The sequence below is a fragment of the Ranitomeya imitator genome, chromosome 5, assembly GCF_032444005.1.
Source record: "Ranitomeya imitator isolate aRanImi1 chromosome 5, aRanImi1.pri, whole genome shotgun sequence".
Classification (NCBI taxonomy): domain Eukaryota; kingdom Metazoa; phylum Chordata; class Amphibia; order Anura; family Dendrobatidae; genus Ranitomeya; species Ranitomeya imitator.
In genome coordinates, this window is record NC_091286.1 from 81,880,368 (window position 1) to 81,902,913 (window position 22,546).

At 41.4% G+C, this 22,546-nt stretch overlaps 1 protein-coding gene across 3 annotated transcripts in view; it reads right to left on the reverse strand.

The window, feature by feature from the left end:
* The window catches only part of ACYP2 (acylphosphatase 2), a 172,938-nt gene extending 159,299 nt beyond the window's left edge, over positions 1 to 13,639 (reverse strand). For 2 of the 3 annotated variants that reach the window (XM_069768877.1, XM_069768876.1), the window contains exons 1-3: positions 13,496 to 13,639; positions 7,910 to 7,926; positions 5,059 to 5,168 (exon numbers count right to left, since the gene is read on the reverse strand). In XM_069768877.1, the coding sequence (XP_069624978.1) occupies positions 5,059 to 5,168; positions 7,910 to 7,926; positions 13,496 to 13,634 (266 nt within the window). In that variant the 5' untranslated portion in view covers positions 13,635 to 13,639. The remainder of the gene's footprint in view (positions 1 to 5,058; positions 5,169 to 7,909; positions 7,927 to 13,495) is intronic. The other variant, XM_069768878.1, reaches the window with a different exon arrangement.
* Positions 13,640 to 22,546: the final 8,907 nt, after the last annotated feature.

Sequence of the window (22,546 nt, forward strand, 5' to 3'; positions counted from 1 at the left end):
ACAATCTCAGTAATAATTAGGAACACTCTATTACCAGCAGCTCAAGTGAAAAAAGTAATTATCTGTAACATTACTGTATTTCTATTATGTACCGTAACTCTCACTCACAATCATTGTGAAAAAGTAAAAAAAAAAAAAAGTTTGTGTCATTATATTTATTTTTTTAAGGATAAATCACTAGTACGTGTGAAAATAAGAAACCATGTATTTGGGGTATGTGCTGTAAACAAACAGCAACTGTTCATTTAAAAAAAAAACTGAAAAAAAAAATTGCATGGGCTTCCGTGCAATTTTCATAACCAGCAGAGGGAAAACTGATGGCTGAGGGCTGATGTTAATATTCTGGGAAGTAGCCAATAGCCATGAAGGTTCCCAGGCTAATAACATCAGCTCACAGCTGTTTCCTTAGCCTTTACTGGCTACTTTACAGGGGGACCCCAGAAAAAAATTGACATAGGGTCCCCCTATAAAATATAAACAGCAAAGGCTAGGCAGACAGCTGTAGGCTGATATTAATAGCCTAGGAAGGGGCCATGGATATTGCTCCCTCTCCCAAACTGAAAACATCAGCTCTCAGCCACCCCAGAAAAGGCGCATCTATAAGATGCACCAAATCTGGTGCTTAGCCTTGCTGTTCCCACTTGCCCAGGTGCGGTGGCAAGTGAGATAATGGTTGGGTGACATCAGGTTAGTAATGGAGTGGCGTCTATAAGACACCCCAATTACTAATCCCATAGTCATATTATATAAAACACACACAATTAAGTAATTTATTTGAAATAATGACACAGTCCTTTATTGAATCTAAATTAATCCATACTCACTGAACTTGGGGCGGCAGGTCGGGGTTCACTCACTAGCTCTTTATGTAAGTATTGGCCTAACTTTGCACCTTGTCACCTGAATTCTTCTGCACAGCAAGTACTTTTTTTGCACTACAGACACTTTTCTCTCTCTGGCATTGTATCTAACATACCCTCCAACTCAAATGAGGATATTGCTTATTATTATGGACACTTGGAATAGCTGTTAGATTCTCTCAGTGCCTCTTAGGGTACCGTCACACAGTGGCATTTTGATCGCTACGACGGCACGATCCGTGACGCTCCAGCATCGTAACAATATCGCTCCAGCGTCGTAGACTGCTGTCACACTTTGCAATGTACGACGCTGAAGCGATAATTTCATGACGTATGTGCGATGTAGAAGCCGTTGGTTACTATGCGCACATCGTATACAATATCGTGCACACCTTTGTTACACCATGCGATCATGCCGCCACAGCGGGACACTAGACGACGAAAGAAAGTTTCAAACGATCTGCTACGATGTACGATTCTCAGCGGGGTCCCAGATCGCAGGAGCGTGTCAAACACAGCGAGATCGCTGGAACGTCACAAATCGTGCCGTCGTAGTGATCAAAATGCCACTGTGTGACGGTACCCTTACTCACATGGCAGTCTTGAATTCCATTGTGCTGCTTCATATTTAACCATTGATGATTTGTTCAGGGTTACACATTTAGGGTACCGTAACACAGTGGCATTTTGATCGCTACGACGGCACGATCCGTGACGTTCCAGCGATATATCCGTGACGTTCCAGCGATCTCGCTGTGTCTGACACGCTCCTGCGATCAGGGACCCCGCTGAGAATCGTACGTCGTAGCAGATCGTTTGAAACTTTCTTTCGTCGTCTAGTGTCCCGCTGTGGCGGCATGATCGCATGGTGTGACAAAGGTGTGCACGATATTGGATACGATGTGCGCATAGTAACCAACAGCTTCTACATCGCACATACGTCATGAAATTATCGCTCCAGCGTCGTAGATTGCAAAGTGTGACAGCAGTCTACGACGCTGGAGCGATATTGTTACGATGCTGGAGCGTCACGGATCGTGCCGTCGTAGCGATCAAAATGCCACTGTGTGACGGTACCCTTAGTTGTGACTTTCCTACTAAGGACTGACTTTGCACTTTATTTCAATGGCATTGGATTGTCCTATTGTTAACTTTTGCCATGCTTCTATATTGTTAACCCTTTTTGTCCTGCACTTGGTAGTCCGCACAAAAACCGCGGTAAATCCGCAGGAAAAACGCTGTGTTTTTGCCCTGCGTATTTATCAAATCCGCTGCAGAAAAATCCGCAGTGGACAATTCTACTCGTGCACATACCCTCAGTGTGTAGTCGGCGGCCGGTTAGAGCAGTCACATCTCTCGATGTGACTGTTCTACACATGAGATTGCTGTGGGCCACTCTGGATTATGTGGACTACGGTGGACAGAAGGGTATATGATTATTTATTATTTTTGATTGTTTACATGAGACATGGGTATCAGGGATTGGGCATTAAGGTGAGTATATGTTGTTTTTTTTATTTTGCATTCTTTATAGGAGACAAGGGCATCGAGGATTTGGTGTTAAGTGAGTATAATGTGTTTCTTATTTTTATTTGAATATGTATTTAATTATTTTATGCGTTTCTCATCAGCTGATACCTGCTGACCTGCAGTAAGCTTTTTACCACAGATCACAGTATATCTGTGGGGTCACAGTCACAGCTGTGGGGTCATGCCGACATCTGATAGCATGACCCAACAGTGCTCTAACTGTGGTAGTGATTCTACTGGTGGTAGTGTTACCGAAGATCAATACCGCCTGTCGGTGTTTCCCATGCTGTCACACAGATGACAGCGTGGGAAACACCATAGGAAGTCTGTAAAACACAAACAAAAACTCAGCAAATCTGCAAACATCTTGATACCTGCATTTTTGCTGCAGATTTGACTGACTCAATTGAAGTCAATGGGTGAAAAATGCTAAAAATCAGCAGAAAGAATTGACATGCTACAAAAAAAAAACGCACTGCAAATACTCAAGGAAAAATACTGATAGTGTGCACAGCACTTCAGGATTCTCATTGAATTAGCTGGCATAAGGATTCCATTGCATTTTGGCCCATTTCCAGAAATAAAAACGCACCAAAAACACACCTTAGGTTTATCAGAGAAATCCCTCTAAAATTACAGGTAAAATCTGTATTCAGTGAGAACGTATTTTTCCATAACTGAGATAGGAGATGACAATTGCTGCTCATAGTATTGTATGGAGAGGGGAGGGGTAGCTAGAGGCAGACACAGACATCCTGCTTCAAGTTCTCTTTAACCAACTGGTTTATGTGGAAATTTTAGAACAAGAAATATTTCATAATGCTGATTCAAATTTGTTTAGCACTTGTAAAATAAGCATACAGGTCCTTCTCAAAAAATTAGCATATAGTGTTAAATTTCATTATTTACCATAATGTAATGATTACAATTAAACTTTCATATATTATAGATTCATTATCCACCAACTGAAATTTGTCAGGTCTTTTATTGTTTTAATACTGATGATTTTGGCATACAACTCCTGATAACCCAAAAAACCTGTCTCAATAAATTAGCATATCAAGAAAAGGTTCTCTAAACGACCTATTACCCTAATCTTCTGAATCAACTAATTAACTCTAAACACATGCAAAACATACCTGAGGCTTTTATAAACTCCCTGCCTGGTTCATTACTCAAAACCCCCATCATGGGTAAGACTAGCGACCTGACAGATGTCAAGAAGGCCATCATTGACACCCTCAAGCAAGAGGGTAAGACCCAGAAAGAAATTTCTCAACAAATAGGCTGTTCCCAGAGTGCTGTATCAAGGCACCTCAATGGTAAGTCTGTTGGAAGGAAACAATGTGGCAGAAAACGCTGTACAACGAGAAGAGGAGACCGGACCCTGAGGAAGATTGTGGAGAAGGACCGATTCCAGACCTTGGGGAACCTGAGGAAGCAGTGGACTGAGTCTGGTGTGGAAACATCCAGAGCCACCGTGCACAGGCGTGTGCAGGAAATGGGCTACAGGTGCCGCATTCCCCAGGTAAAGCCACTTTTGAACCATAAACAGCGGCAGAGGCGCCTGACCTGGGCTACAGAGAAGCAGCACTGGACTGTTGCTAAGTGGTCCCAAGTACTTTTTTCTGATGAAAGCAAATTTTGCATGTCATTCGGAAATCAAGGTGCCAGAGTCTGGAGGAAGACTGGGGAGAAGGAAATGCCAAAATGCCTGAAGTCCAGTGTCAAGTACCCACAGTCAGTGATGGTGTGGGGTGCCATGTCAGCTGCTGGTGTTGGTCCACTGTGTTTCATCAAGGGCAGGGTCAATGCAGCTAGCTATCAGGAGATTTTGGAGCACTTCATGCTTCCATCGGCTGAAATGCTTTATGGAGATGAAGATTTCATTTTTCAGCACGACCTGGCACCTGCTCACAGTGCCAAAACCACTGGTAAATGGTTTACTGACCATGGTATTACTGTGCTCAATTGGCCTGCCAACTCTCCTGACCTGAACCCCATAGAGAATCTGTGGGATATTGTGAAGAGAAAGTTGAGAGACGCAAGACCCAACACTCTTGATGAGCTTAAGGCCGCTATTGAAGCATCCTGGGCCTCCATAACATCTCAGCAGTGTCACAGGCTGATTGCCTCCATGCCACGCCGCATTGAAGCAGTCATTTCTGCCAAAGGATTCCCGACCAAGTATTGAGTGCATAACTGAACATTATTATTTGTTGGTTTTTTTGTTTGTTATTAAAAAACACTTTTATTTGATTGGATGGGTGAAATATGCTAATTTATTGAGACAGGTTTTTTGGGTTATCAGGAGTTGTATGCCAAAATCATCAGTATTAAAACAATAAAAGACCTGACAAATTTAAGTTGGTGGATAATGAATCTATAATATATGAAAGTTTAATTGTAATCATTACATTATGGTAAATAATTAAATTTAACACTATATGCTAATTTTTTGAGAAGGACCTGTATTACCTTTCATATGCACATTAATCAGCTTTTTTTTTTGTAATTATTGCGTGGAAAACGACATCCTCTAATCCATAAATCCTGTCCACAATAGAAATACTGTAGGTAACAGAAATGTGTCCTTATTTTTATCAAATGTTGTAGATATTTTTTGTGTAGGTCATGTTTTATTATATTTTGCTCAATATACACTCACATGGAATTCACTCTTTCTTCTGGTCCTTGGACTTGTCCCTGTACAGTGCCTTGTCTTGTATTTTTCACCCATCCAACGACACCAAGTTTGTTTCCTTCAGCTTCTGTGTACTGCACCAAATGACATAGAAATATACTTTAAATATACATTAGTCTAAAATGTGAATTGATCATAGATTTTTTCCAAATGTGGAATTGAGAGATACTACACAATTCTCCGTTACTTTAACAACTTGCTGTATCAACCTTTCCTGTCCCAATACATAATTTAGGAAAGCTGGCATCTTCCCGGCCACTGCCCAGGATTGACAGGTATCTGCCTATATGTGCATGTAGGCAAAGATCTGTCAATTCAAGGAAAAAGCCGCCAGGGACCTGTCTGTCTGACTAGTCTACAGCACTGATCAGTCTCCAGCAACTTTTAAAGTACGGTATGTTTTTATTGAAATGCCGCAGTGGTTCACAGTCAAACATACCTGACTGAGAATATACAACCCATGCCTGATATATGCTGCCCGTGGGTCGCACAGCATGTATCAGCTGTCAGGTTCACTTTAAGCTCTGTGCTCACTGCTTCACATATATAAGCAAAAGAGAGTATACAGATATGAAAGCATAGGATTTTCATACTGTGAGTTAAAACATTTTTCTGCTAGTTTAAAAACAAACAGGGAAATGTTTTACCTCACAGAAAGAATCAGTAACATTTTTTGCAACACAACCATTTGTGAAACTTTTTATTCCAAGATCTATTGATTAAGATGTACTTTGTGGAAAAATCCCTTTAATGTGTGTCTTATTTGTCAATATGTTTTTGGTTACCTGTTGACTATTTGCAACAAAACTTTTTGTTATCACGCCCCAATATCTTAACAATTTGGAGTGTGCTGCATCTGTGACACCCTAGGGTCCTGGTTGTCACAGTGGCATTGCAATACAATACCACTGCGCTATGAGGGAGGCTTTCATCTCCACCTGGTAAAGAGTAATCTGAATTCGCTTTCAAGCCGACCGGACCCTGCCTGTACCTGTGTTCTGGTGCCCTGGACTGTGGATACCTTAAGTCTCCAGTAAACCAGGTAAAGAGACTGTAAACCTGTATCCTCCGATGTTTTAATGCATCACTCACAATCTTCACCTATATACCGGGAGCCCTGGGGACCTACTTCACCTGTGGGAAGTTATACCATCCTAGCTGCCATAACATCACCCCAGAGGACCCGTTTAAGAAGCGCCAGTCTAGAGACGCCATGGAGGAGTGATCTGCTGCCTGCAACATCCTTCAGCATGACCGGTTTGGCAGTGGGCCAGAAATGGTTGTAGGGTGGCATTTCTTTGGAGGGCCGCACAGCCCTCCATGTGCTCGCCGGAGGTAGCCTGACTGCCATTAGGTACCGAGATGAGATCCTCAGACCCCTTTTGAGACCATATGCTGGTGCGGTTGGCCCTGGGTTCCTCCTAATGCAGGATAATGCCAGAACTCATGTGGCTGGAGTGTGTCAACAGTTCCTGCAAGACGAAGGCATTGAAGCTATGGACTGGCCCACCCGTTCCCCAGACCTGAATCCGATTGAACACATCTGGGACATCATGTCTCGCACCATCCACCAATGTCACGTTACACCACAGACTGTCCAGGAGTTGGCGGATGCTTTAGTCCAGGTCTGGGAGGAGATCCCTCAGGAGACCATCCGCCGCCTCATGAGGAGCATGCCCAGGCATTGAAGGGAGATCATACAGGCACGTGGAGGCCACACACACTACTGACCATCATTTCCTTGTCTTGAGGCATTTCCACTGAAGTTGGATCAGTCTGTAACTCTAGGATGTGAGATTTTAGTGTATCCTTTATTTTTTTGAGCAGTGTATAGATATATATATATATATATATAATATATATATATCCCATTTAAATTGTAGGCTTATAGCCTGAGAAAGGCATGTTTAGTAGGATAGGTCCCCATCAGAGGGAGGGCATCTTCCCGTGGTTGATGGGCATACATGAATTGGCCAATTTATGTGCTAAGAACCTTAATTTTTTGTAAGTACATTCTATTTAGTAATAATACAGTTTATATCTCATATATTCATTGTTTGTATATATCTTGGCCCTTACAGAGTGCTGCTGTGTTCTTTTTTTGTATGTTATGTAGCCATTGCAGCTTGCACCTGTTTACATTTTTTGGAGGTGCTGGTCAGTTTTCTGTTTTGTATAGTTTGCGATTGGAGGTTGTAACTGCCTCCTTTCTGACTTTGCACTCCTCCAATCAGCCCAAGGGTGCTTTTAGTTAGTCCTGGCTTCTACTGGTCCTTTAAATTGAAGGCTTATAACCCGAGATAGGTATGTTTAGTAGGATAGGTACTCATCAGAGAGAGGTAACCTTGTCATGGTTAATGGGCATACATAAATTGGCCAATTTGTGAGCTAAGTACATATTATTTTGTAACAATGCCGTTTAGACCTCATGTATTCAGTGTTTGTACATATATACATGTATATATCTTGGCCCTTTCAGAGTGCTGCTGTGTACCCTTTTTGTATGATATGCAGCCATTGCAGCTTGTACATGTCCACATTATATGAAGGCACTGGTCAGATTTTCTGTGTGAACATGAAAGAAGATGTTATACTCTGTAGCACCCTCTATCCACCAGAAGAGAGTGTCATGTGATGCTACATTTTCCTAACGCTATGTGATAATATGAGTGACGGGAGGAGGGTGCCACTCACTGGACAATCTCTTTGATATTTACTATGAATTTCTACTAATTTGTATAGAGGTTAATGCAAAATTCTAAAAATGGTTAACAGAAACATTAATCCATGAATCATTAAATATATGAACACTTACCATTCTGAAACAAACACCTAAAAGAGAATGAAAAAGAATATTTCACTACATACTGTAGGCTGGAAATACAATTATCCATGGTAAATCCATGATTCCTGGTCACCATGGGTTCTCTAGATCTGACATATATTTTAGGCTATATTTATATCTCTACTGGAAACTTGACTCATCAATTGGAAAATCTAGCTCAGCAAGTAAGAAACCTTGGAGAAAACGGTGGATCCCTTTTGAGTTATTTGAATCAATTGAGGGCCATTAGCATCTGCCATGTGACAAATACAACCTGGATTTCGCTGTTTCGTTCATATGACGGAGAGAAACAAAGGAATTGAACAGCACAAATGTGAACAGAGCCCTTCTCGAAATGTTTCTTGCCTATTATCTATTATTTTCTGCCGGAAATTATTTTTCCCCTAATATGGGTCAATTAGCATCTACCTCATGGGGTTTTTGTCTTCCTTTACATCAACATGTTAGATTATAGTTTTATAGTTTGAACTTGATGGACTTATACACGTGGTCAAAATTGTTGGTACCCCTCGTTTAATGACAGAAAAACCCACAATGGTCACAGAAATAACTTGAATCTGACAAAAGTAATGATTAATAAAAGATCTATGAAAATGAACAAATGAAAGTCAGACATTGTTTTTCAACCATGCTTCCACAGAATTTAAAAAAAAAATAAAACTCATGAAATAAGCTTGGAGAGAAATGATGGTACCCCTGAAAATAATGTGACAAAGGCGACATGTTAAATCAAGGTGTGTACACTAATTAGCATCACAGGTGTCTACAATCTTGGAATCAGTGAGTGGGCCTGTATATAGGGCTACAGATACTCACTGTGCTGTTTGGTGACATGGTGTGTATCACACTCAACATGGATCAGAGGAGGCGAAGGAAAGAGTTGTTTCAGGAAATTAGAAAGAAAATTATAGACAAACATGTTAAAGGTAAAAGTTATAAGACCATCTCCAAGCAGCTTGATGTTCCTGTGACTACAGTTGCACATATTATTCAGAAATTTAAGATTCAAAGAGACGGATAATACAAATGGTAACAAAAGAGCCCAGAAAAACTTCTAAATATATTAAAGGTGAACTTCAAGCTCAAGGAACATCAGTGCCAGATCGCACCATCCGTCTTGTATGAGCCAAAGTGGACTTTATGTGAGACGACCAAGGAGGACACCATTGTTGAAAAAAAATAATTAAAGAAACAGATTGGAATTTGCCAAACTACATGTTGACAAGCCACCAAGCTTCTGGGAGAATGTCCTATGGACAAATGAGACAAAAATGGAACTTTTTGGCAAGGCACATCAGCTCTATGTTCACAGACGGAAAAATAAAGCATATCAAGAAAAGAACACTGTCCCTACTGTGAAACATGGAGGAGGCTCTGTTATGATCGGGGGTTGCTTTGCTGCATCTGGCACAGGGTGTCTAGAATCTGTGCAGGTTACAATGAAATCTCAAGATTGCCAGTGTCAGAAAGCTTGGTCTCAGTCGCAGGTCATGGGTCTTGCAACAGGATAATGACTCAAAACACACAGCTAAAAATACCCAAGAATGGCTAAGAGGAAAACATTGTACTATTCTGAAGTGGCTTTCTATGAGCCCTGACCTAAATCCTATTGAGCATCTTTGGAAAGAGCTGAAACATACCGTCTGGAAAAGGCAACCTTCAAGCATGAGACAACTGGAGCAGTTTGCTCTTGAGGAGTGGGACAAAAGACCTGTTGAGAGGTGCAGAAGTCTCATTGACAGTTACAGGAATCGTTTGATTGCAGTGATTGCCTCAAAAGCTTGTGCAACAAAATGTTAAGTTAAGGGTACCATCATTTCTGTCCCGGCCTATTTCACGAGTTTTATTTTTTTTAATTCTGTGGAAGTATGGTTGAAAAGCAATGTTTGACTGTCATTTGTTCATTTTCATAGATTTATTATTTATTATTACTTTTGTCAGATTTAAGTTATTTTTGTGACCATTGTGGGTTTTTCTATCATTAAACGAGGGATACCAACAATTTTGACCATGTGTGTATGTCTTCCTTTAGACTTGAAAATGAGAAAGTCATGGACCTCCTATGTCTTTGTACTGCGTTCTGCATGGGTCCTAAAGAGATTTCAAATACGGTAGGTTATTTACTGATTTGTTATATTTATTTTTAAAAAGTGTTAATACTGTAATTGTTTTTTAGTATGTTTTAATAATTTTGTAGGAAGAAAAAATCTCTTGACTTCTATTTTACCTCTAATGTTCAAGTGTATGTAAATGTATTAGTATATAGAGATGTTCTTCTATGTACTAGTACAATACGCCTGTAATGAAGAACAGGCAAAACTTTAGACATAAAAAAACTTGCATTCTTAGCAGTGCAGCCTATGAGTTTGAATCCCGGGACAGACCACATTGCAAAAGTACAAATAATTAACTATAAATGAGTTCAAAAAGACATACAAGGGGGCCCTTCCTCCAACGTCCTCAATTTGAGAAGGAGAACATGGGTATAAAGAGGAACATTCAGAATAGAGCCTGAGCAACCGGCTGTGTGACTGGACCCCTCCATCACTGGCACTGGTGCAGCTGACCTAATGTTATATGCTTGATTTAAATATATGTGTATTCACAGGTTGGGGCCTGATGGATGGAGCTAACACCCAAGTGCGAAGGAGCCTCTCATTGTTGGGCTAGGGTCACACAACCGTTTTTTCTCTATATGAGAAAAACGGTCCAATTATGCTAATCAGACTCTGAACAGATCAGAGTTGGTCTGATTTTCTCAGAGGTGGAAAGAAAGAAAAAGTATCTCCATTATGTCTGTCCGTGAAAATTGGACCGCACTCCAATGACTGAGTATGGTCTGATTTTTTTTTCACGGACTCATAAACTTGAATGGGCCATCCGAATCTTGGAGGCAAATCATGCATGCTACGATTTTTTTCTTTTGCCTACTCGGTCAGCACAGCCCTATAGAATAACGTGAGTACAAGTGCTATCGGTCAATATAGCACTTGTCCCATTTAAATGGTCGTGTGCACGAGCCCTCACTGTCCTCGCCCGCTGGGGACATACATCAAGTGCAATCTTAATAATTCATTACAAATGGGACTATAAAAATGGGGCAGTAAAAATGTTAGCTGACTGTGATTTTTTTTATTATCAGCTGTCCAGATAAAGACTAAAACTTAAGTTGTCAACCCTGAATATAACATTATGTAGGCATATTTTCTATTTCTTTCAATCCCGTTTCTTGGGAAGCATGTCTACCTTTACTACCAAGGGATGGGGGCAGTGTTCTGGAATCACTGCGTTGAGAAACACGTGATGGTGTCTCCGTGGTGTTGGATGTTTTGGTCTCCCCGAGGCCAATCATCTGTGCCTTTATTACCTTTACTACCAAGACATTAAGACCGGAGTCACATTACCGTAGAATACGGCCGAGTGCTATGCGAGAAAACATCACATAGCACTCGGCCGAATGTTAATCTATGGGGCAGCTTACATCAGCGTTTTTTCTCAGGCGTATTCAACGTGCGTGTAAAATCACAGCATGCTGCGATTGTATTTAATATAACTCTCATCATTCTCCGCTGCTCGCGCCGATCGCCGGCAGAGCAGGGGAGAATGATGACAGCCGAATTCAGCACATGCTGCCGGGGAACAACGCTTACTGTAGCGCTTCTTCCCTGGTGCCGATGCGTCTCACACGGATTACATCAATTTGTGTTCTCCAAGTGCACGTGTGTGGGACGTTTTGCCGCCCGTGCTGACGGTAAAAATTGGACATGTCTACGTGTGGTGCACACGGGCACACAGTGCGTGGAAATGCACTGACGTGCACAGACCCATTCATTTGAATGCGTCTACGTGTGTCAGTGTCTCCGGTACGTGTGAAAACTGTCACCACACGTAACGGAAACTCGAATGTGTGAAAGGGGCTTTACATAGTACACAGCACGGACACGTTTATAAGATTATCTCTGCACAGGAACATTTAAACACATTCAATTGTTGAACTTATTACTATTCCAGGATCTGTTGATTAAAATGAAGTTTTGTTCGCATTTATCACCCACTCCTGGTTTTGGCTTACAAATACTGATGTAAAATACTGACCAAATACTGCTAGTGTGACGGCAGCCTTAAATGTTCTGTCCTGTACACAATCCTATAAGGAGACCAGCCAACTATTGGGGGATCAACACAATCCATGCATTATCTCCATCCAAACTGTTTTGTCCTTTGAAGCTCTGCTTTTTTTCTAAAATCCTACAGGACAACATCTGCAAGGAGTTTGCATGTTCTCCCTGTGTTTGCCTGGGTTTCCTCCCACATTCCAAAGACATAGTAATGGGGACAGTGATGATAATGTATATAAAGTGCTGCGGAATATGACGGCACTATACAAGCAAAGCATATAAAATAAATAATAAAATAATACAGATTCACCTTGACTACCAACACAGTAATGTGGCTGATATTTAGGCTAAGTTCACACTAGGCATTTTTTGCTGTGCTTTTGCTGCGGTTTTGGCATGCTAGATTTGTCTCTTGTTTATGCTGATAAAGTTTAGTGTTGAAAAAAGTCCTATTCTGTAGAATCAGGTTTTGCCACAAAAAAGCGCAGCAAAACCTCATACCTTCGTTTTTGGTGAGTTTCTTCTGCGTTTTTTCACCACTCATTAATTTCAATGGGTGAAAAACGCTGGAAAAAGTGGCATGCTCCATTGTGCAAAAATAAAACATGCAAAGCACAAAAATCCTAATGCCAAAAAAAAAACAAGCTGTGTGCATGACATTTCTGAAATCTCAAAAACGTTGCTGATACTGTAAAACGCGGCTGAAATTTTGCATAAAAAAAGCATTAAAAAACACTGCAAAAAGCATAGTGTGAACGTAGACTTAGGGTGTGTACATACGCCGAGTATTTGTAGCAGATTTTTCTGCACCAAAAAAACAAAGTGTTGGCAGGAAAAACGCTGTGGGAAATAAGCAAGGTTTTCTTTTATATGATTTTGATGCATTTTTTGTGTTTCTCCCATTCATTTTAATGAGTGAAAGATCCTGCAAAAATGCTCAAAGAATTGACAGGCTGCAGTTTGAAAAACACTTTGTTCAAATCCAGAAGGAAAAAATAAGCAACGTGTGCAGGAGATTTCAGAAATCTCATTCAATTTGCTCCTAATGTAAAGTGCAACATATTTTACCCTTGACAAATGCAACATGTGAACAAGCCCTTACATGGAAGCTTTTTTTAATAAGGGCAATGATTGTCAAGATCATGTTTGGTGCCTCTGTGCATGAATACACATTCTGTCTTTTGTGCACCTTTTCCTTGACAAAGCCCTTCATACTCCTTGGATAAAATGTCGCTGAAGGGTCTGATGTGTGATAAGAAGCAGTGGTAAGGAGCATGAGCACATTACATAATCACACACAGCTCCATGGCTTTCTGTACCCGGCCTGCAGATTCCTCTCCATGATGAGCTATGTTTAGAAGCACTGTGAGTTTCCTAATTTGTCAAGCATGGAGGAAAGCTCTGCTATTCGTAGGGCAAGAAAAAAAAACACACCTACCCTGAACACGGCCAAAAACTTCATAATCTACAGATTTCAGAGAGCTTGACGCCTTTACTAGGCCAGACATTGTCATACAGGTGAAAACAAGCACCAGGGCACAGGCTGTACGCATCGAGGCAGCTTCCCAGTCTGACATCTCATCTTACTGGTGTCACGATGCTGCGGACAGCCAACCAGGGCAAGGAGGAGGATGCCACCAGTCCAAGACCATCTGGGCACTTACAAGCTTAACTGTTGCAAGACGAACGCTCTTGGCATTATCTGAAAATAACAAAGAGGTTATTGAACATCTCTGTGTATTTCCAGATCTTGAGCTTTTATAATCAGCTTGTACAATACTACAATGTACACAGGCTCTATTATTGTGGGGTGGTCCACTACATTGTTATTGATTACTTATCCTTAAGATCATCTCAGTGAGGTCCAACACCTTGTAAACCCACCGATAAGCCATAATCAGTTCCTGTGGCGGCTGGATTTAAGTACTGAACAGAGCTGAACAGCACGGCTTCATATATTGTGCAGAAGTTGCTGACGAAAAAAAGAAAAAAGGAAGGAATCAAAATTGCTGGACGAATCATCAACAATCTTAAATAATCAGAAAATACAATATTGATAGCAACAAGCATAGATGGAATGAAGGACGTATTACAAAGTGTTAAGATGGAAAGCTCAATCATGGGACTGCTACTCAACACAAAGAAAATAAAGATATTGACTACTACCAGGTACAACTGGGACACATTTGAGATGGACGGCGACAAGCCGGAAGTTGCAGTGGGCCTCAAACTTCTTGGATCAATGATCACTCAAGATGCAGCAATTAAACCGAAAGTCAATAGAAGAATAGCTAGGACAAATCAGCAATGAAGTCACTGGACAAGATCTTGGAATCAAGGAATCAGCGAAGAAGACACTGCTGGACCTGTTACTTTTGCCTGAAATTCCCAACAAATGTCTGGATAGTTGAAATCTCCCATGATCACTACGTCAATTTTTTTTTTATAAATTGGTAATTTGATGCATAGAGAGTTCATCCATATCTTCAGCTTGCACAGGCGGCCTGTAGTAAATGCCTACAATGGTGTCCTTTCCGTTGTTCTCTCTTTGTATTCTTAACCAAACAGTTTCCACAGAACTCAAAGTCTCTGAAGCTTCAATCTCTGTGTATATATATGCTTTTCTAGCATGCAATGCAACACCTCCTCCCTGATTATTAAGTCTGTTTCTTGCAAATAAGTTGTATCCTGCTAGCCTTGTATTCCAGTCACGTGCATCGTCCCACCATGTTTCAGTGATGCAAATGACATCATGTTTAATTTCCTGCATTAGTAGCTCCAATTCTCCTTGTTTGATGCCCATGCTCTGTGCATTTGTGTAGAAACATTTTAGTTTTTGATCGGTTTCTCTTTCTCCAATCGTTATATATTATTTCTAAACACTCTTTTTCAGTGAATACTTTGTATCTCCATTCATACTGCACCCACACACACAAATGATACACCATTTGAAAGGTAAACTTGCCCCCTTCAGCAAGAAAATAGCCAAACAAACCACACATCCACGATGTGATCACAACATACAGTTTAAACATTCATTTTCATAAACCTGCAGTAAGGAAAAAAGACCAGCAGGTGGCACCACATTACCCCAAAGCACACTACCACAAAGCTGCTTACAGACATCACAAAGAAATCCTAACATTTCCCTTGGTGTCTTTCCAGCTTGCCGAAGTGCTTGCCCAGCCTATTTCAGGCAAATTCGAGGATTGCACACTTCACTGTAGGTGAGTCACATATGCAAACACATTTGTAAACATGCACTGCTTTTTCGGTGATTACTTCGCTCCACACACACATATAATACACCATTTGAAAGGTAAACTTGCCCCTTTAGCAAGAAAAGACACAAACAAGCCACACATTCACGATTTGATCAATAAATACGATTTAAACATTCATTTTCAGAAACCTGCAGAGAAAAACAACCTGCAGGTGGCACCACAACCTCAAGACTTTTTATTAGCCTCTACTTATCAAACCAATTTATTGTATTACCAATCTACATATATAAATACCTCTCTGTGTTCATCATCTCATTAAATACATTAACATTTGATCAGCTTGATTTTCCTGAAATTGCCTGCGCCCCCGACAACCAATGTGTGAAAATTTTGCACGGGCCAACTAGTATTTTTTCTTTCTTTCGAAATCATTTGTCCCCAAATGTATTAGCAGTAATGGGTAGTCATCGGTAAGTCTGAAGAGTCCTGATATCCTGTCAGACACATCTTTGATTTTTGCACCTGGAAGACAGCACATTTCTCTTGAGGTTATATTCAGTCTGCCGATAGTGACCTCTGTTCCACTCAACAGGGAATCCCCCATGACCACCACTTTCCGTTTCTTCTTCACAACATTTTTCTTTCTCCATCCAAGAGGACTCTGAGTGCTTACAAGGTTGTTCTTTGTGGGCAAAAACCTTATTTTGATGTATTTGATCATCGTTCTTCTGCGTTAGAGCCTGGTACTGGTTCCTGAGCAGTGTGGGTGCTGACTGCCTACCGATCCTCCTGCTTCTCTGGGTCACATGCTTCCATTAATATGTTTCTTCAGGTGCACTACAAATTTCTTCTCTTTCTGTATTCTGAAGAGAGACTTCTTCTCTGTCTAAGAATTCCTTACCTTCCTTAATAATTTTCAATGTAGCTATTTGCTCTTGGAGACTGTGCAACTTTTCCTCCAACAGGAACACAAGCTTGTATTATGGACAAGAGAAGTTTGGATTTTCAACTGGTAAGTCGGTGAACATGTAGCATGCGATGCAGCTCACCAAATGGCTATTGTCCTTTTCCATGTTCTTAATGTTTATGTGATGCCAAAGTGGTGAAGATCGGGCTAAAATTCACAAGGTTTTAGTGCAGATGTAAGAGGTGCAGATGTCGTAGCCTCGCCTTAGTCCTGGTGAATGAGTCCAAAGACCCATCTACCACACAGGAAAAATTACAAAACTTCTTTATAATTAAATGATATAAAAAGAAGCCTACAATCATACATTTTACTAATTAGGCATGTGTATGCCTTTTAGCACCCAACATATAATGTAGTAGCGACTCTGCTAATCATAATTAAAAGAAGAAACCTGAGTCAAAGCTATATTCATATTTTTATTAGATACACAACAAACATTTTAGAACAGGCATAAAATATGGGCAACAAGTAAGAGATTAGTTGAAAACAGTGACAAATTAACCCAGAGATAATAGTCGGATGGTAGCACTACATGATGTTAATATTAGAATCAGAGATGCACATATTCAGACCCCATAAAATTTTTCACTCTTTGTTTCATTGCAAGTTCATTTTTGTCTCATTAATGTACACTCTGCACCCCATCTTGACTGAAAAAAAAAAACAGAAATGTAGACATTTTTGCAAATGTAATAAAAAAGAAAAATTGAAATATCACATGGTCATAAGTATTCAGACCCTTTGCTCAGTATTGAGCAGAAGCACGCTTTTAAGCTAGTACAGCCATGAGTCTTCTTGGGAATGATGTAACAAGTTTTTCACACCTGATTTGGGGATCCTCTGCCATTCTTCCTTGCACATCCTCTCCAGTTCTGTCAGGTTGGATGGTGAACGTTGGTGGACAGCCATTTTCAGGTCTCTCCAGAGATGCTTAATTGGGTTTAGGTCAGGGCTCTGGCTGGGCCAGTCAAGAATGGTCACAGAGTTGTTCTGAAGCCACTCCTTTGTTATTTTAGCTGTGGGCTTAGGGTCATTGTCTTGTTTTAAGGTGAACCTTTGGTCAAGTCTGAAGTGTAGAGCACTCTGGAAAAGGTTTTCATCCAGGATATCTCTGTACTTGACCGAATACTTGGCTGCGTGTAACCCCCTGAGGAAGCAACCAACTGCGAAACATGCATTGAGGACAGCCGGCCGGCGCACTCTTCCTACTATAACAATGGGTATCTATGAAATTTCTTTACTATAACCATGTTATTTGTACTAGTCTGGTTGATGCTAACTCAAGCATGCCTCGGTGTGCCTATCACTTGATGTGCATACCTAGACTTACTGCCTTGAATGGAGGTGGAGATGTACTATATTTAGCCACTGTGCATTGATTACTATCCACCTTCATCAATATATATATATCTATATATGAGGCATCGTGATTACTCGCTAATCCCGCCCCCTGCACAGTGGCTCCGCCCCCCACCACATCATCACACATAATCCTGCCCCCACCCCATTACCACACACAATCCCACCCCCACCACATTACCACACACAATCCCGCCTCCACCACATTACCACACACAATCCCGCCCCCCACCACATCATCACACATAATCTCGCCTGCCCACCACATCACCACACATTATCCCACCCCCACCCCATTACCACACATAATCCCGCCCCCCACCACATCACCACACACAATCCCGCCCCCAACACATCACCCCACATAATCCCGCCCCCCACCTCATCACCACACATAATCTCGCCCCCACCCCATTACCACACATAATCCCGCCCCCCACCACATCACCACACACAATCCCGCCCCCCAACACATCACCCCACATAATCCCGCCCCCACATCACCACACATAATCCCGCCCCCACCACATTACCACAGATAATCCCGCCCCCCACCACATCACCACACATAATCCCGCCCCCCACCACAATACCACAGATAATCCCGCCACCCCCACATTAGCACACAATCCCGCCCCCCCACCACATTACCACACATAATCCCGCCCCCCCACCACATCACCACACATAATCCCGCCCCCCACCACATCACCACACATAATCCCACCCCCCACCATATTACCACACATAATCCCGCCCCACCACATTACCACACATAATCCCGCCCCCCCACATTACCACACGATGCTCCGTCCCCACACATTAGCACACGAGGCTCCGTCCCCACATTACCACACGGGGCTCCGTCCTCACACATTACCACACGAGGCTCCGTCCCCCCACATTACCACATGAGGCTCCGCCCCCCACATTACCGCACGAGGCTCCGTCCCCACGCATTACCACACGAGGCTCCGTCCCCACACATTACCACACGAGGCTCCATCCTCACACATTACCACAAGAGGCTCCGTCCCCACACATTACCACACGAGGCTCCATCCTCACACATGTGATTGTGTTTGCAGAGAAATGTTAACTTAATTTATGTTTCGAAAATGAAATTTGTTTACATGCTGGAATGAATAAAAAACGCACATCTTACTGAATCCAGTTTGTTTTTGATTTTACACTGTAAATAAAATGTATTATTAGTATTATTCAGATTTTTTATGATTATTATTGTTATTAACTTCATTTTAAGTTAATTTACCACCTGCGTAAGCGCTATTGAATGTTGTCATTATTTACTTTACTCACAGAAAAATCCCCAAAAGGCAATTTCCAAGATAACCATAAAATATAACTTTTATATTATATATTAAAAACATACGTGTGCACTTGACAAAAACCATCACCAGTAAATACAAGCGTACTATAGGAAAGGCCGGAATAGTGCCAAGCCCTACTTTCTCTATGTGTCCCCTACCTGCCTGCGGAGGGTGGCACCCTATTTGCCTACGCCGTGGCGCCCCCGCTCCACGCCGGCTATCCCTACTATCCCTGCAACTCCCTAATAGGACAGGGGGAGAAATATATCACACGTACAATGTAAAATGTGGATAGCTTGAAGGGACATAAATATGTCAGTATAGCTAACTAGCTAAATCTAGGGTTCTAAGGTAGCTTGGTAATCTGTGTCCCTTCGCTCACTTCATATACCATTTCTAGCCAGCTTAAACATTGTAACGGCAGATGGGAGCTAAAACCTAGGGCTGAACACATATATATTTATGGTCTGTTTTTACATGTAGTGGGGTAGTCATACAAAATAGGGAAATGTATGTGTTGTAGTATCAGACATACCCCATGCCACCTTCTGATATCTTATTACCACGCTGCAGCATTAGATTTACAATACGTGCCTAGACAGCCATAATTTACCACATTCATTAGTGACATCATTATTTTTTCAAATTCGATACAGACCAAAAATTCCAAATCTCATAATATCTTTATACAGAATGTCCCTTTAACCCCTTCATGACCCAGCCTATTTTGACCTTAAAGACCTTGCCGTTTTTTGCAATTCTGACCAGTGTCCCTTTATGAGGTAATAACTCAGGAACGCTTCAACGTATCCTAGCGGTTCTGAGATTGTTTTTTCGTGACATATTGGGCTTCATGTTAGTGGTAAATTTAGGTCAATAAATTCTGCATTTATTTGTGATAAAAACGGAAATTTGGCGAAAATTTTGAAAATTTCGCAATTTTCACATTTTGAATTTTTATTCTGTTAAACCAGAGAGATATGTGACACAAAATAGTTAATAAATAACATTTCCCACATGTTTACTTTACATCAGCACAATTTTGGAAACAAAATTTTTTTTTGTTAGGAAGTTATAAGGGTTAAAATTTGACCAGCGATTTGTCATTTTTACAACGAAATTTACAAAACCATTTTTTTAGGGACCACCTCACATTTGAAGTCAGTTTGAGGGGTCTATATGGCTGAAAATACCCAAAAGTGACACCATTCTAAAAACTGCACCCCTCAAGGTACTCAAAACCACATTCAAGAAGTTTATTAACCCTTCAGGTGCTTCACAGCAGCAGAAGCAACATGGAAGGAAAAAATGAACATTTAACTTTTTAGTCACAAAAATTATCTTTTAGCAACAATTTTTTTATTTTCCCAATGGTAAAAGGAGAAACTGAACCACGAAAGTTGTTGTCCAATTTGTTCTGAGTACGCTGATACCTCATATGTGGGGGTAAACCACTGTTTGGGTGCACGGCAGGGCTTGGAAGGGAAGGAGCGCCATTTGACTTTTTGAATCAAAAATTGGCTCCACTCTTTAGCGGACACCATGTCACGTTTGGAGAGCCCCCGTGTGCCTAAAAATTGGAGCTCCCCCACAAGTGACTGCATTTTGGAAACTAGACGCCCCAAGGAACTTATCTAGATGCATAGTGAGCACTTTGAACCCCCAGGTGCTTCACAAATTGATCCGTAAAAATGAAAAAGTACTTTTTTTTCACAAAAAAATTCTTTTAGCCTCAATTTTTTCATTTTCACATGGGCAACAGGATAAAATGGATCCTAAAATGTGTTGGGCAATTTCTCCTGAGTACACCAATACCTCACATGTGGGGGTAAACCACTGTTTGGGCACATGGTAAGGCTCGGAAGGGAAGGAGCGCCATTTGACTTTTTGAATGAAAAATTATTTCCATCGTTAGCGGACACCATGTCGCGTTTGGATAGCTCCTGTGTGCCTAAACATTGGCGCTCCCCCACAAGTGACCCCATTTTGGAAACTAGACCCCCCAAGGAACTTATTTAGATGCCTAGTGAGCACTTTAAACCGTCAGGTGCTTCACAAATTGATCTGTAAAAATGAAAAAGTACTTTTTTTTCACAAAAAAATTTTTTTCGCCTCAATTTTTTCATTTTCACATGGGCAGTAGGATAAAATTGATCATAAAATTTGTTGGGCAATTTCTTCCGAGTACGCCGATACCTCATATGTGGGGGTAAACCACTGTTTGGGCACACGGCAGGGCTCGGAAGGGAAGGCGCGCCATTTGACTTTTTGAATGGAAAATTAGCTCCAATTGTTAGCGGACACCATGTCGCGTTTGGAGAGCCCCTGTGTGCCTAAACATTGGAGCTCCCCCACAAGTGACCCCATTTTGGAAACTAGACCCCCCAAGGAACTTATCTAGATGCATATTGAGCACTTTAAACCCCCAGGTGCTTCACAGAAGTTTATAACGCAGAGCCATGAAAATAAAAAATAATTTTTCTTTCCTCAAAAATGATTTTTTAGCCTGGAATTTCCTATTTTGCCAAGGATAATGGGAGAAATTGGACCCCAAATATTGTTGTCCAGTTTGTCCTGAGTACGCTGATACCCCATATGTGGGGGTAAACCACTGTTTGGGCGCACGGCAGGGCTCGGAAGGGATGGCACGCCATTTGGCTTTTTAAATGGAAAATTAGCTCCAATCATTAGCGGACACCATGTCACGTTTGGAGAGCCCCTGTGTGCTTAAACATTGGAGATCCCCAAGAAATGACACCATTTTGGAAACTAGACCCCCAAAGGAACTAATCTACATGTGTGGTGAGGACTTTGAACCCCCAAGTGCTTCACAGAAGTTTATAACGCAGAGCCATGAAAATAAAAAATAAAAATTATTTTCTCAAAAATGATCTTTTAGCCTGCAATTTTTTATTTTCCCAAGGGTAACAGGAGAAATTTGACCCCAAAAGTTGTTGTCCAGTTTCTCCTGAGTACGCTGATACCCCATATGTGGGGGTAAATCACTGTTTGGGCACATGCCGGGGCTCGGAAGTGAAGTAGTGACGTTTTGAAATGCAGACTTTGATGGAATGCTCTGTGGGCGTCACGTTGCGTTTGCAGAGCCCCTGATGTGGCTTAACAGTAGAAACCCCCCACAAGTGACCCCATTTTGGAAACTAGACCCCCAAAGGAACTTATCTAGATGTGTGGTGAGCACTTTGAACCCCCAAGTGCTTCATAGAAGTTTATAATGCAGAGCCGTGAAAATAATAAATACGTTTTCTTTCCTCAAAAATAATAATTTAGCCCAGAATTTTTTATTTTCCCAAGGGTTACAGAAGAAATTGGACCCCAAAAGTTGTTGTCCAGTTTCTCCTGAGTACACTGATACCCCATATGTGGGGGTAAACCACTGTTTGGGCACATGCCGAGGCTCGGAAGTGAAGTAGTGACGTTTTGAAATGCAGACTTTGATGGAATGCTCTGTGGGCGTCACGTTGCGTTTGCAGAGCCCCTGATGTGGCTTAACAGTAGAAACCCCCCACAAGTGACCCCATTTTGGAAACTAGACCCCGAAAGGAACTTATCTAGATGTGTGGTGAGCACTTTGAACCCCCAAGCGCTTC